The sequence below is a fragment of the Chlorocebus sabaeus genome, chromosome 20 (genome assembly GCF_047675955.1).
Source record: "Chlorocebus sabaeus isolate Y175 chromosome 20, mChlSab1.0.hap1, whole genome shotgun sequence".
Classification (NCBI taxonomy): Eukaryota; Metazoa; Chordata; class Mammalia; order Primates; family Cercopithecidae; genus Chlorocebus; species Chlorocebus sabaeus.
In genome coordinates this window covers 45323864-45338724 of record NC_132923.1, presented here as the reverse complement: position 1 = coordinate 45338724, position 14861 = coordinate 45323864, and the positions used below count along the sequence as shown (strand labels likewise).

The following is a 14861-nucleotide window of genomic DNA, read 5'->3' as shown; positions in this document are numbered from 1 at the left end:
ACATAACAGTAACTTATATACTAAATGAGGTAAGAATGAGGGTGGAGTTTAAAAACACTTCTGCTGCTTTGTACTTAAGCCTGAATAACCTGGAAAGAAGAAAACGTCATGGCATTTTGATGGTACTGCTGACAGAAGTTAGTAAACAGGATATAATACATATTTAATAAATATTAGAAATAAATACTTTAGGGATCTCAGAAATTTGCTATATGAATTCACAGAAAAGAGAGATTGTTTCCATCTTGACTCTTCTAAGTTAGAATATATCCAAATATATAATTTATTCTTCATTTATTATATTTTAAATCAGCTTTTTCCTGATCTTAGCTCTCACTAGTAGCACAGGGAAGGAGAGAGATGTTTGAACTGGTCCTTGAAGGACAGACAGAAATATGAACATGAGAATGAGACTAAGGGAAGACATTCCAGATGGAGGGCATAATACCCAAAGGCAGCAAATCACAGACTGTAAGAGCTGAAATCAGCTTATTTTTGCTGGAGCATAGATTTAAAATGAACCAGAAATGTTGGAGATAGTGGAGAGCTTGAAAACCTTTACAACATTTCTTGGTCCTTTACTCTTCATTTTCGGTACCATTGTTCAATCAAGCTTTTCCAAGTCATGGCACATCTAGACAGTGATAATATACATATTGCAGCCTAGGGTAAATGGATGAGGCTGCTCAACATAGGAGGCAATGGCTGGTCTTTAGGGCTGAACAGATCAATGTATTGGGTACTGATAAAGTAAAAAGAAAACACCTGGCGGCTGGAAGCTGACAGCTAAACCACGGTATTCCCAATTGAGCAAACAATTTTGAGAATATAAATACCCAGATAAGGCCACTCTGTGACCATAGTAGAAGAAGACAGAGATAAGACTACCATGTAAGTATTTCTGAAACTAGAGAAAAGAACCATCAAGAACCGTAAAAAATAATGAAACATCCCCCTCTTCTGGCTAACACAGATGACTACTATTTTTTAAATCCTCTCACTTCCAAAATAAAATGTACCAAAATACCCAATATCTCACTTCCTGAGGGCATCCAATCTAGAACTGACCTCTGCTTTCCCTAAACCTTCCCAAGAGTCACCCAGCACAAGCTGAAATCCTATAATAAGATTCTGAAATCCTGTAAGAGGAAAATCCTCCCGGCTCCCTGAGATGACCCACAGTTCTGTTGCTATGGATCTCTCCTTTGCTGCAGTACATTAAATAGACCTAACGTTTCTCAGACACAAGTGTGTTCCTCTTAGGCACTGACTGAAAGGCTTTGACATTAAACTTTGTAAGGTGTGTCATGACTTACTGCTTCAGGTGTTTTGTCCCAAGTTATGATCCCGTTACCTCTCACTTAGATCAAAACTGGTTTCTTTGAATCCAGTCCTCCATGCTACAATTTATTCTATACATTGTTGCTTATTTAATGCTTTTAAAGTTCAATGCTGATCAGATCAATTTGCCCACTTAGAAACATGAGTTACTTCCTACTGCAAACAAAATCAATTCCATCTTCAAGGTCCTGCACGATCCAATTCCAGCTTCCCTTCCTGGGACCCTACATCCATCAAAACACATTCAACTGCCATTCTTCAAACAGTCCCATGCCTTTCTATAACTGTAGCTTTGATACTATCTCTTGTCTTAGAAGACCCTCACTTCCTTGCCCAACAGATGCCTACCAACCTGCAAGTCTGACTCAAATGGGACCTCTGTGTTGGAGGTCTATGGTGATCACCTGATCTGATTTCCCTCTCCTTTGGGCCCCTGTGGCATTTTCTCTGTGCCTCTTGCTTACTGTATGCTGCATTATATTTAATGTATTTACAGAAAAAACATAGTGGTGAAGTACAGGGAACACTAAAATAGAATTTAAAATTAGCTCTAATATAGGCTCTTATTTGAGAAAAAAGATTTAAAATAATATCTGTTCTGTTTATCTCACAGAGATGTAGAAATAAAATGTAATTAAGTACGTAAAAACATTTGACAATTAAGCGATAAATATATTAATGTATGTATTATCCCCACTATCTCTACTATTACATCAATTCAAGATTATACAAATAAATTTAAAACTAAAATTGTTCTGAATGCTGTGAAGGAGAGGTACATCATGCTATGTGACAAGAGGTAGAGCTGTTCTGGTCAGGAATGTTGGGCTGAGTATCGAAGAAAGAAGGGAAGTTAAGAAGGCAAAGAATGAGGAGAAAGTGGGGTTCAGGCAGAGGGCACACCATATGCTAAAGCTCTATGACAAGGAAAAGCATGGCACATTGGAGAAACTGAAAGGTCAGTATGACTGATGCTAGCAAATATGAGAAAGTACATAAGATGAGACTATAGTGGTAGTAAAGGCAGCCTATGTTAGCAGGGGAACAGTTCCACCATGGCACCATGGCAATTGCATGTCTCCATATAGGCCATGTAGGTAAGACTCAACTGTTGGCAGAACGCCCTGGGATCATCCTTAAAAATGGCAAGATAGGCAGTCTTGTGAGGAGCTATCAAAGGCCATTTCACATTTGCTCCATACCTTGCAGAAAACCCCCGATCTTGCAGAAGACTTGCCATGAGGCAGTTTCTCATCTGCCTCCCTGATTCCACTAAGGCATGGAACTTTCCACTTTGTCCCTTTCAGATAAAACTGCTTAGCTGCAGCCTAGAGTTCACTTCTCAAAAACAAAGCAACTCACCACTCATGTTGTCTGTCATCTGACCCTTCTAGTTTGGTACCATCCTGTGGAATTGGGGATATAAGCAGCTAATACCATGCTGATCTTGCTTTGCCATCTGTGTAAGTAATAAAACTGTTTAAATCCATCAGGGTGTCCTTACCAGCCAAATCTACAAAAGTGAGGCAAGACTACATAGCAGCTACCACTGCATTGCTGCTTAGGGACTGGCTGACCATGTGACCATATAGAACCTTCTAGGGGATGCTAACGATTTAGATTCGAAGAGCTATGGGAAGCCACTGAAGTGTTTTAGTCAAAGAGGGGGCATAATCAGATTTGCATTTTAAAAAACATCACTATATAGAATGTAATATGGAGAACAGATTTGAGATAAGACAGAAAGGATGCAAAAAAACCAGTAGAAGTCTAGGCAGAAATGATGGTAACTCCAGAGTGGTGGTGGAGGTAAAGTTACAGAGAATAGACTGATTTGAGAGATATACAGAAGGTAAAAATATTTTTAACACAGAATCAAGTGGAGTGGTTTTCTTTCTTGAGCAGCATATTGCTTCCCCTGAAGTTTTGCAGCCTTCCTTTTGTTCTAGCAATATCCACCTTGTTTCTTTAAGTTCACTCAATAGTTCAAGGGTAAAAACAAATACATGGAAATACCTCACCCATTTATTTTTCCCTCATAGATGCCTCCTTCCTTGAACCCTCTATCTGCCTCCTAATGCAACCTAGCCCTGTCCTATAACTGTCATCTTTGAACTTTATTTCATTAATTTCCTGGGCTGAATCTACTACAAATGGATTCTTGGGTTTTTTCTTTCTTGTTTTACTGGTGCTCAATTTCAAGCAACTGCCTAAGAAATGATGTGTGAGAATAAAATTTTCTGAATCATTGAATGTATTAAGGTATCTTTATATTACTTTCATACTTAGTAGTTTAGCTGGGCATATAACGTAAGGTTGAAAATCATTTTTCCCTTGGAATTTTATTTTTTATTACTAGTTTTGGGGACAGGGTCTCACTCTGTCACCCAGGCTGGAGTGCAGGTGTGAGATCACAGCTCACCGCAGCCTTGAGCTCTTGGGCTCAAGCAATCCTGCCTTCTCATCCTTTCAAGTAGCTGGGATTACAGGCACAAACCACTGCACCTGGCTTACAAGTGGAATTTTAAATTAATTGATTTTTAGCATCCAACTTTGCTCACAAAAAGACTATTGCAATTTTTTATTTTTGTTCCTTGTAAGCATTTACACTTTTATCTTTATCCACAATGTTCTGAAATATTGCAATTATGCTTTATATATATAGACCTTTCATTCAGCCTAACTAGCATTAAGTAAGCCTTTTTAATGTGAAGATTTCTGTCACACTTCAATTCTAAAGTTTTCTCAAGTTATTTCTTCTGATGTATTTGTTCTTTCTTGAACACTTATAAGTTAGATACTGGGCTCTTAAATTGCCTCCTTTTTCTCTATTTTCTGTCTCCTTGACTTTTTGCTTTCAGTGAGAAGGTATTGACTTTATCTTCAAGCCCTCCAGTTTTCTTTCCAAACATAATTTTTGCTTCTCTGTGCTTGCCTTGGTTCTTTTTATTTTAAAATGGCATCCTATTCAGTCTTGTGGCTGCAATTTAATCTTTAATTTCTCTGAGGTACTAAAGTTTTATATTAGGTTTTATTACATTCCTGAATTATCCTGTTGCTCTTTCATCCATTTTCTATTTACTTATTTTGGACTTTCACACATTCTACATTTTCCTCAAATATCTAGTCACCCTTGGTTGTCTGCCTATAAGGTTCCTACCATATCTCCATTTCGCATATGAGAAAATTAATTCTTACAGAGGTTCAGTAAGATGCTCAAGACTATGTTGTTAGTAAGTAGCAAATTTGAGATTCTAATTCAAGGTAGTCTAATTCCAGAGCCTGATCTATCAACACCTCTCTCTAGTTGTACCAGTTGTTTTAGTTCTCCCAAATGATTCATTTAAGTTATTTAGAGAAGGAACCTATTGTTTTGAGGTGGGAAGACTCGGAAGAAAAGCTTTGCAAGTTGCTGTTTTAAAATGAGCAATAAAGAGTTGCCTTTGTCTCTTACACACTAAAGAACTTCTGAAAAAGAAAGATGTCTCAACGCTGCCACAAGGTGGTGCACAATAACTACGCACATTTGCTCCCAGTGGCAACAACTATGATCTGGGAATCTAATGGAGAGATTCTGAGGGCTCCGAAAAATTTCAAGGCAAAGTTGGCAAGTCTTTTCAGGAATGAGGACTGTACGCAAGTTTTGTTTGTTTGTTTATATAATACTAGCAAATGGATACTACCTGACGAAATCTTTTTGCTGTATTTTTGTTACACATGGTACTTGGAAAATAAAAGTGCTCCCCTCTACTCTGCCGCCCTCCCTACCTCCTGAGAATTGTCTGAATTTGTCTTATTAGCAAATATAAGCTTACAGATATTGGTAATTAGAAAGATAAGGTTCTCAGAAAAAAATTAATCTAAGCTGTACTCTTCTCTTTTGAGAAAAAATCTGGCTGTATCACCCAGGCAGGAGTGCAGTGGCACCATCTCAGCTCACTGAAACTTCAGCCTCCCAGGCTCAAGCGATTCTCCTATCTCAGCCCCCTCAGTAGCTGGAACTACAGGCGTGCACCACCACACCCAGCTAATTTTTGTAGTTTTTGTAGAGACAGGGTTTGTAGAGATCAACCATGTTGCCCAGGCTGGTCTTGAACCTGTAAGCTCAAGCAGTCCAACCACCTTGGCCTCCCAAAGTGCTGAGACTACAGGTGTGAGTCACTGCGCCCAGTCTAAGCTGTACTCTTAAGTATACTCTAAAGATAGCAGATTTCATATTCCATCACTGTCATAATCTGAGATGCAAATATTTTATAGTTTTATGTATTGAAAGAAAATACTTACAATTACTTTAACAGGGTCATTAACAGGTGGTGGGGCAAGGGTCACTTCTTTAAAAAAAAAAAAAGTCCAGACAATAAATAGAAAATAACAAGAATCTCTGACACACTTAGTGTAACTTTCTAATTATAAATTCAAATAATCTGGTCTGTGCAGAAGCTACTGGAGTATTTTTTAAACATTACTTTGACTTTTGCAGTTCTCCATTTATGCTAATCACAGGTTTATGCATTCATGGTTTTATTTTTAATGATGAGTCTCCTTTTCATTTTTCTGTCAAATATTTGACTATCATTTTGTTATTTATTTATGAAGAAAAGAAATACACTGAACTGGAGTCCTTGATTTTGCAACTTAATGCACATACGCACCAAAGAATATAAAGAAAAGTAGACTGCCTTTTGACTAGTATTTAAATGTACACACAATGTGCCTGAGGATTGGCTTTATCCTTGTATTCATTCAACTACATTATTATTATTATTATTATTATTTTGAGATAGAGTTTTGAACTGGTTGCCCAGGCTGGAGTGCAGTGGCGCAGTCTTGTCTCACTGCAACCTCCACCTCCCAGGCTCAAGCAATTCTCCTGCCTCAGCCTCCCGAATAGCTGGTATTACAGGTGTCTGTCACCATGCCCAGCTAATTTGTGTATTTTTAGTAGAGATGGAGTTTCATCACATTGGCCAGGCTAGTCTCGAACTCCTGACCTCAGGTGATCCGCCTGCCTCGGCCTCCCAAAGTGTTGGGATTACAGGTGTGAACCACTGCGCCCAGTCCCAAGACATTAAATTTTCATATTCTGAGTAACACTGCAAATGAAGATAAATTTATTGATGTCAAATAGATTTTCTTTAAATTAAGCAAAGCCTATAGCTCTTATTTAGAATGCATTTAAAAGATAAGAAGTTTGAATGTCTAATTTTCATATACTAAGAGCAGGCCTGAACATTTTTTAATTTTTGTTTTTACAACTTAAAAACATGTTTCACATTGCTATATACTAAAAATAACAAAAATGTTCTTCCTCAAATTGTACAAGAATTTTACCTCTTGGAACTATAACCACATGTGAGAAATTGCAGCTAAAAGAATGTTTTCGAAAAGTTTGATATGGTTTGGCTGTGTCCCCACCCAAATCTCATCTTGATTTGCAGCTTCCATAATTCTCACATGTTGTGGGAGGGAACTGGGGGAGATAATTGAATCATGCGGGCGGTTTCCCCCATACTGTTCTTGTGGTAGTGAATAAGTCTCACAAGATCTCATGATTTTATAAGGGGCTTCCCCTTTCGCCTGGTTCTCATTCTCTCTTGTCTGCCACCATGTAAGACGTGCCTTTCACCTTCTGCCATGATTGTGAGGCCTCCCCAGTCACGTGGAACTGTAAGTCTATCAAATCTCATTTTCTTTATAAATTACCCAGTCTCAGTTATGCCTTTATCAGCAGCATGGAAACGGACTAATATAAGTTGTAGAAAGCATGAAAAGAATTTTCCATTATTTTACATTCCCTAAGGTGCATGTTTTTGTTTTTATACATAGTCCTATAATTTGATGATACACAAAATAGAAACATTTGTTCAACTTGCAAGCACATTTGGAAATAGCCGTTTAGCAATTATATTCTTTGAACTAAATATCAGTTTGTATCATTTAATAACACCATCTGACAAGGGATTAGAACAAGTGAAATTTGGATTGTTTTGAAAAGGCCCAAATTTGGTGTCACAACCTTAGTAGGGTAATCTATTGACCCATCATTGTGTCAGTTACTAAGAAATAGTGTATGTATGTTATGTTTAAAGGTATAATTGTGTATCTTTATCCAGGGATATACACATTTGCATATAAAAATTGAATTGTACAATAGGGATGTGCAGAAGTTCCTACGATTTGGATGACTACATACAGTAGCCCCCTTCATCCATGATTTTACTTTCCATAGTTTCAGTTATCCAAGGTCAACTCTGGTCTGAAAATATTACATGAAAATTTTCAGAATTAAATACTTCGTAAGTTTTAAACTGCACACCATTCTGAGTAGCATGATAGAATCTCATGCTGTCCCACTTCATTCTGTCCTGGATGTGAATCATCCCTTTGTCCAGCATATCCAGGTTGTATATGCTAACCACCCCTTAGTCACTTGGTAGCTGTCTCAATAATCAAATCGATGGTCATGGTATCACAGTACTTGTGTTCAAGTAATCCTTATATTACTTAATAATGGCTCCAAAGCACAAGAATAGTGATGCTGGCAATTTGGATGTGCCAAAGAGAAGCTGTAAAGTGTTTCCTTTAAGTGAAAAGGTGAAAGTTCTTGACTTAATAAGGAAATAATATATATAGGGTTGAGTACTACCCACAACAGAGAAATATCAGCACCCCTAGAAACTATCTTTCTGTCCTATTCTAGTCAACACTGTCAAGAGTAACCTTTATCTTGACTTTTAACAGCACAGATTAGTATATGAGTTTTCTAGGGCTGCTATAACAAAATACCACACACTGGGTGGCTTAAAACAACAGAAATTTATTTTTTCACAGTTCTGAAGATTAAAAGTCTGAAATAAAGTTGTTGGCAGAGCCATACTCCCTCTGAAGCCTCTAGGGGGGGATCCTTCCTTGACTCTTCCAATTTCTGATAGCTCTAGACATTTCTTGGCTTGTGGGAGCAGAACTATAATCTCTGCCTCTGTCTTTGCATGGCTGTCTTTCCTCTGTATCGGTATTCATATGGAGTTTTCTCTGTGTCTGTGTCTTTTTGCCTTTTCATATAAGGACACCAGTTGTATTGGATTAGGATGCAGTCCTATTGGATTAGGGTCCACGTTAACTTGATTACGTTTGCAAACTATTACAAATAAGATCACATTCACAGGTACCAGGGATTAGAACATCAACATATGTTTTTGTGAAACACAAGTCAAACCATGAGAGTTAGTAGTGCTTATTTTTGCAATTTATATACACGGGTTCAAGCATACAGTATTACTTTTTGTGTCTGGCTTCTTTTGCTTAACTTTATGTTAGTGATATTCATTCATATTGTTGTGTGTAGTCATAGCTAATTCAATCTCCTTGCTCTACAGCAGGGGTTGGAAACTATAGTCCATGGGCCAGCCATCTATTTTTGTAAATAAAGTTTTACTGGAATACACCTATGTCTATTCATTTACATATTGTCTACGGCGCTTTTGGGTTGCAAAGACCTACAAAGACAGACTTGCATAGTTATAAAGATCTATAGTCTGCAAACCAAAAACATTTACTATCTGGCCTTTTAAGAAAGTTTTCTGACCCCTGTAGAATTCTATTGGGTAAATATACCACAATTCATTTGTCCCTCTAACTGCTGATGAGCTTTTGGCTGGTTTCCATTTTAGGGCTAATATGATAGTACTGCTATCAACATTCCAAAATACATCTTTTGGTGAACATATATGCACACTTCTATCTGGCATATACCTAGAAGAAGAATTGCACTATCACATAATATGCCAGGGGAATTACTCTATCATAGAATGAATATGCTAAGCTTTAATAAATACTGCTAATTTTCTGAAGTAGTTGTATCAATCTATAATCATATTAGTGATTAAGAGTAACAGTTGTTATATATCCTTATCAATACTTTTTTTTTTTCACCTAAGTCCTTTTGATGGTTGAACAATGAAACAGCAATATTTCATTGTAGATTTTCATTCTCACATTGTCTAATGAACTTCAATACCCTTTAATATGTTCTTAACTTTTTGGATATCTTCTATTTTGAAGTGTCTGTTCAATTGGGTACTCATTTTTAAAATATTTACTAATACACATAAGAGTTCTTTATATATTATGTAAAATCATTCTTTTCAGTGTATTAATTTATTAAGGCTGCCATAACAAAGTGGCAGATTGAGTGGCTTTAACAACTGAAATTTATTGTCTCACAATTCTACAGGCTACAAGTCTAAGATTAAGGTGTTGGTAGGGTTCCTCTCCTTGGCCTGTGAATGTTTATCGCTCACTGTGTCTTCACATGATCTTCCCTCCATGCGTGCCTGCATCCTAATTTCCTCTTCTTATAAGAACACCAGTCATGTTGGATTGGGGTTCACCCTAAGGAACCCTATTTTAATTCAATTATCTTTTACAGACCCTATCTCCAAATACAGTCACACTCTGATGAATTCAGCATATTAATTTGGGGGTGCACACAATTCAGCTCGTAACAACCAGGTATATGTATTCAATTTTTTTCCTCACATTCAGTGAGTTGCACCCTTCACTCTCTTAATGGTATCTTTTTGATGAACAGAGTTCTTAATTTTACATAGTCAAATTCATTATGTTTTTATGGTTAGAACGTTTAGTGCCCTGTTTTAAAAAAAAAAAAAGCCAACCTATCCCAAGGTCTTGAAGACCTACTTTTTTTCCTCTAAAAGTTTTATTGTTTTTCTTTCACATTTAAATCAGTCATCTATTTGGAAATAAGTTTTGTGTACAGTGTGAGGTCAGGGTTGACATACAATTTTTTCTTTCTTTCTTTTTTTTTTTTTTTTTGAGACGGAGTCTCGCTTTGTCGCCCAGGCTGCAGTGCAGTGGCAATCTCGGCTCACTGCAAGCTCCACCTCCCAGGTTCATGCCAGTCACCTCCTGAGTAGCTGGGACTACAGGTGCCTGCCACCATGCCCGGTTAATTTTTTGTATTTTTAGTAGAGATGGGGTTTCACCGTGTTAGCCAGGATGGTCTTAAATCTCCTGACCTTGTGATCTGCCCATCTCAGCCTCCCAAAGTGCTGGGATTACAGGCGTGAGCCACCGTGCCCAGCCTGACATACAATTTTTTCAATATGGAAGTCCAGTTGGTCTAGCAGCATTTATTGAAAGACTGTCCTTTTTCCAACTGCGTGGCACTTCACCTTTGTCAGAAATCAATGACTGTATTATTTATAGGTGTATTTCTGGACTCTAGTCCATTCCACTGGTTAATATGTCTATCCTTATGCCTACATCACATTCTTTTATCTATTGTTTAATAACAGGTCTTGATATCTAGTAAAGTAGGTTGCCCAAATATGTTTTAGTTCAAGTTTGCCCTGACTACCCTGTCCTTTTGAATTTTCATATGAATTTTACAATTAGCTGGTCATTTCAGAAAAAAATGACAACAGCAGCAAAACCCTGCTGAAATTGGGATGGCATTGAAGATAAAGATTAATTTGGCGAGAACTGATATCTTTACAATATTAAACTTTTCAGTCCTTGAAATGGTATCTTAATTAATGTATGTTTTCCCTAATTTCCTTTAAAAAATGATTTTTAGTTTTCATGTAGTGGTCTCGAGCATCTTTTGTTATTCTATTACTAGGTTGATATTTTATGCTATTGTAAATGCTGTTTTAAAATTATAATTTCTCCTTTTTGCTGGAATATAGGAATACAATGGACTTTCAAATTTCTTAATTAAATTATAATTCATACCATACCATTCACATTTTTAAACTGTACAATTCAGTGACTTTTTAGTATATTCCCAAGGCTGTGCAACAGTCATCATACAATTCCAGAACACTGTCATCACCACACACACAAAAAACCCACCATATAACGATTAGTAGTCATTCGTCATTTATTTCTGCCCTCAACCCCTGACAACCACCAATCTACTTTCTGTCTCTCTAGATTTACCTGTTGTAGACGTTTCATATAAATTGAACCATGCAATATCTGGTCTTTTGCGACTAGTTTCTATCTAGCATGTTTTCAAGGCTCATCGGTGCTGTAGCATGTATCACTAGTTTTTCTTTTTGGCTGAGTAATATTCTATTGTATGGATATACCACATTTTGCTTATCTATTCATCAGCTGATAGATATTTGGGTTGTTTCCAGTTTTGGCTATTATAAATAATGCAGCTATATACATTCATGTCTAAGCTTTCATATGATTATGTTTTCAATTCTTTTGGATATACACCTAGGAGTACAATTACTGGATCATATGTTAATTCCGTGTTAAATTTCTTGAGGAACTACTGTTTTTCAAAGCAGTCCACAATTTTACATTTCCACTAGCAGTGTTTGAGGTTTCAGTTTCTCCCTATCCTTATCAACATATGCTATCGTCCATCATTTTGACTAAAGCCATCCTACTGAGTGGGAAGTGGTATCTTACTGTAGTTTTGATTTGTATTTCTGCATTGACTAACAATGTAGAGGATCTTTTCATATGTGTGTTAACCATTTGTATCACTTCTTTGGAAAATGTCTCTTCAGATCTCTTGACTAGTTTTATTTTTATTTTATTTTTGAGACTAAGTCTCACTCTGTCACCCAGGTTGGAGTGCAGTGGCACGATCTCAGCTCACTGCAACCTCTACCTCCTGGGTTCAAGCAATTCTTCCACCTCAGCCTCCTGAGTAGGTGGGATTACAGGCGTGCACCACCATGTCTGGATAATTTTTGTATTTTTTAGTAGAGATGGAGTTTCACCATATTGGCCAGGGTGGTCTTGAACTCCTGACCTCAAGTGATCCACCCATCTCAGTCTGCCAAAGTGTTGGGATTACAGACATGAGTCACTGTGCCCAGCCCCTTGACTAATTTTAATTGGGCTATTTGTCTTTTTACTGTTGAAATGTAAGATTTCTTTATATATACTCAATACTAGTTTGTTATCAGATATATATGATTTGCAGTATTTTCTCCCATTCTGTGGGTTGTCTTTTCACTTTCTTAATAGTGTCCTCTGAAGCACAAAAGTTTTTAATCTCGATAAAGTCCAATTCATCTATTTTTTCTTTGGTTGCTAGAGCTTTACATGTCATACCTAAGAAACTGTTGCCTTGTACATGGTAATGGATGAATGAAGATTACACCTGTATTTTATTTTAAGAGTTTTATAGGGTTTTTTGTTTGTTTGTTTGTTTTTGAGACAGAGTTTCACTCTTATTGCCCAGCCTGGAGTGCAATGGAGTGAGCTTGGCTCACTGCAACCTCCGTCTCCCGGGTTCAAGTGATTCTCCTGCCTCAGCCTCCTGAGTAGCTGGGATTACAGGGGACCACCACCATGGCCAGGTAATTTTTTTTTTTTTTTTGTATTTTTAGTAGAGACAGGGTTTCACCATCTTGGCCAGCCTGGTCTTGAACTCTTGACCTCAGGTGATCCACCCACCTCAGCCTCCCAAAGTGCTGGGATTACAGGCATGAGCCACCGCACCTAGTGAGTTTTATAGTTTTAACTCTTACCTTTAGGTCTTTGATTCATTTTGAGTTAATTTTTGTATATGGTATGAGGTAGGAGTCCAAATACATCCTTTTGCATGTGTCTATGCAGTTCCCCAGCCCTATTTCTTGAATAATTATTTTCCAATTCTTTTACCATCAAATTGTTTTGGTATCCTTGTCAAAAATTAATTGGCAGAGAGGTATAGGTTTATTTCTATACTCTCAGTTGTATTCCATTGATCTTTATGTCTATTATTATGACAGCAGCACCTTGTCTTAATTACTGCAGCTTTGTAACAAGTTTTGAAACCAAGAATTGTGAGTCCTCTACCTTCGTTCTTTCTTTTCAAGGTTGGCTTGGCTATTCTGGGTCCCTTGTATTTCCACATGAATTTTAGGATCAGCCTGTGAATTTCTGCAAAAAATACAGCTAGGATTTTGATATGGACTTTGTTGAATTTGTGGATTAATAAGAGAAGTGCTGCCATCTTAACAATATTGACTGTCAATCCACTAACATAAAATATTTTTCAATTTATTTGGAACTTCTTTAATTTATTTCAATGGTGTTTTGTAGTTTTCAATGTTCAATTCTTATGCTTTTTTGTTCAATCTATTCCTAAGTATTTTATTCTTTTTGGTGCTATTGTACAATTGTTTTTTATATTGACTGCATTCAGTGATATTCTAAACATATTAATTCCAACGGCATGTCCATAGAGTCTTTTGGATTTTCTCTATAATCATGTTGCTTAGAAATAATGACAATTTCTTTAATTCTTTTTTTTTTTCTTTTTGTTGAGACAAAGTCTCACTAGTATCAGACTACTCAGTTTTTATTTTCTTCTGTCAGTTTTGGTAAGCTCTGCTTCTCAATAAATTTTCTCATTTTAACCCAAACTATGTCAAATTTATCATTACAAAATTGTTAATATCTTGTTTTTGTGCTTTTGAATATCTTCAGTAACTTTTTGATGTACAATGTAATATCTTCTTCTTCATTCTTGATATTGTCACTTTTGTTTCTTTTTCTCTTGGTCAGTCTTCACTCATAGAGAGTTCTTAATTTTATTTATCTTTTCTAAGAACCAAATCTCAGCTTTGTTGATTTTTCTCTGTTGTATATTTATATCCTATATATCATTGATTTCTGTTTTTCTCATTACATTATTGTTTGATATGGCATATTCTTGAGATGCAAGCTTGTATTTTTTTGCTTTGCATTTTATTTCCACATATATTTTAAACTCTGAAAGCCATTTCAATTATTGTTTTACATAGTCAATTCATATTTAGCCATATATTTATCCTTTCTACTCTTCTTCATTCCCTCCAGTATGTCCATGTTTTCATCTGCGATCATTTTCCCCTAAGGAAATCTCTTTAGCATTTATTTTATTTTATTTTTTATTTTGAGACAGGGTCTCACTCTGTTACCTAGGCTGGAGTGCAGTAGTGTGATCTCAGCTCACTGCAGCCTCAACTTCCCAGGGTCACATGATCCTCCCACCTCAGCCTCCCAAGTAGCTGAGACCACTGGTGCACGTCACCATACTAATTTTTTTGTAGAGACAGGGTTTCGCCACATTACCTAGGCTGGTCTTGAACTACTAGACTCAAGAGATCTGCCCATCTTGGCCTCCCAAAGTGCTGGGATTATAGGCATGAGCCACTAAGCCTGGCCTTAGTATTTTTTTAAATTCAGGCTGATAAATATACTAACAGTGATAAAGTTATTTAGTTATTTTCTTTCTCTATGTCTTTTTTCACTTTCATTGTGAAGGATATTTTCCACTGGGCAGAAACCTAGGTTGGTAAAATTTTGAATATGACGTTCTATTGTCTTCTGTTTTATATCATTATTGTTGAGAAGTTAGCTGTCAGTTTCGCTGTTGCTCTTTTGAAGGGAATGCATAAATGATGTGTCTAATTTTAACATTTTCAGCAGTTTTGCTACAACGTGTCCAGGTGTGGTTTTCCCTGTATTTGCCTCTGTTTGGGCTTTACCAAAACTCTAAA

At 36.7% G+C, this 14861-nt stretch overlaps 1 protein-coding gene across 10 annotated transcripts in view; it reads right to left on the bottom strand.

The window, feature by feature from the left end:
* Nucleotides 1-14861, bottom strand: part of HFM1 (helicase for meiosis 1) — a 126463-nt gene that overhangs the window by 16322 nt on the left and 95280 nt on the right. Inside the window, exon 31 of one of the 10 annotated variants that reach the window (XM_073008592.1) lies at nucleotides 3115-8437. The exons of the other annotated variants lie outside the window; for them this stretch is intronic. Within the exon in view, the coding sequence (XP_072864693.1) occupies nucleotides 8358-8437 (80 nt within the window). The 3' untranslated portion in view covers nucleotides 3115-8357. Of the gene's footprint in view, nucleotides 1-3114; nucleotides 8438-14861 lie in introns of those variants that run through there. 10 annotated transcript variants of the gene reach the window in all.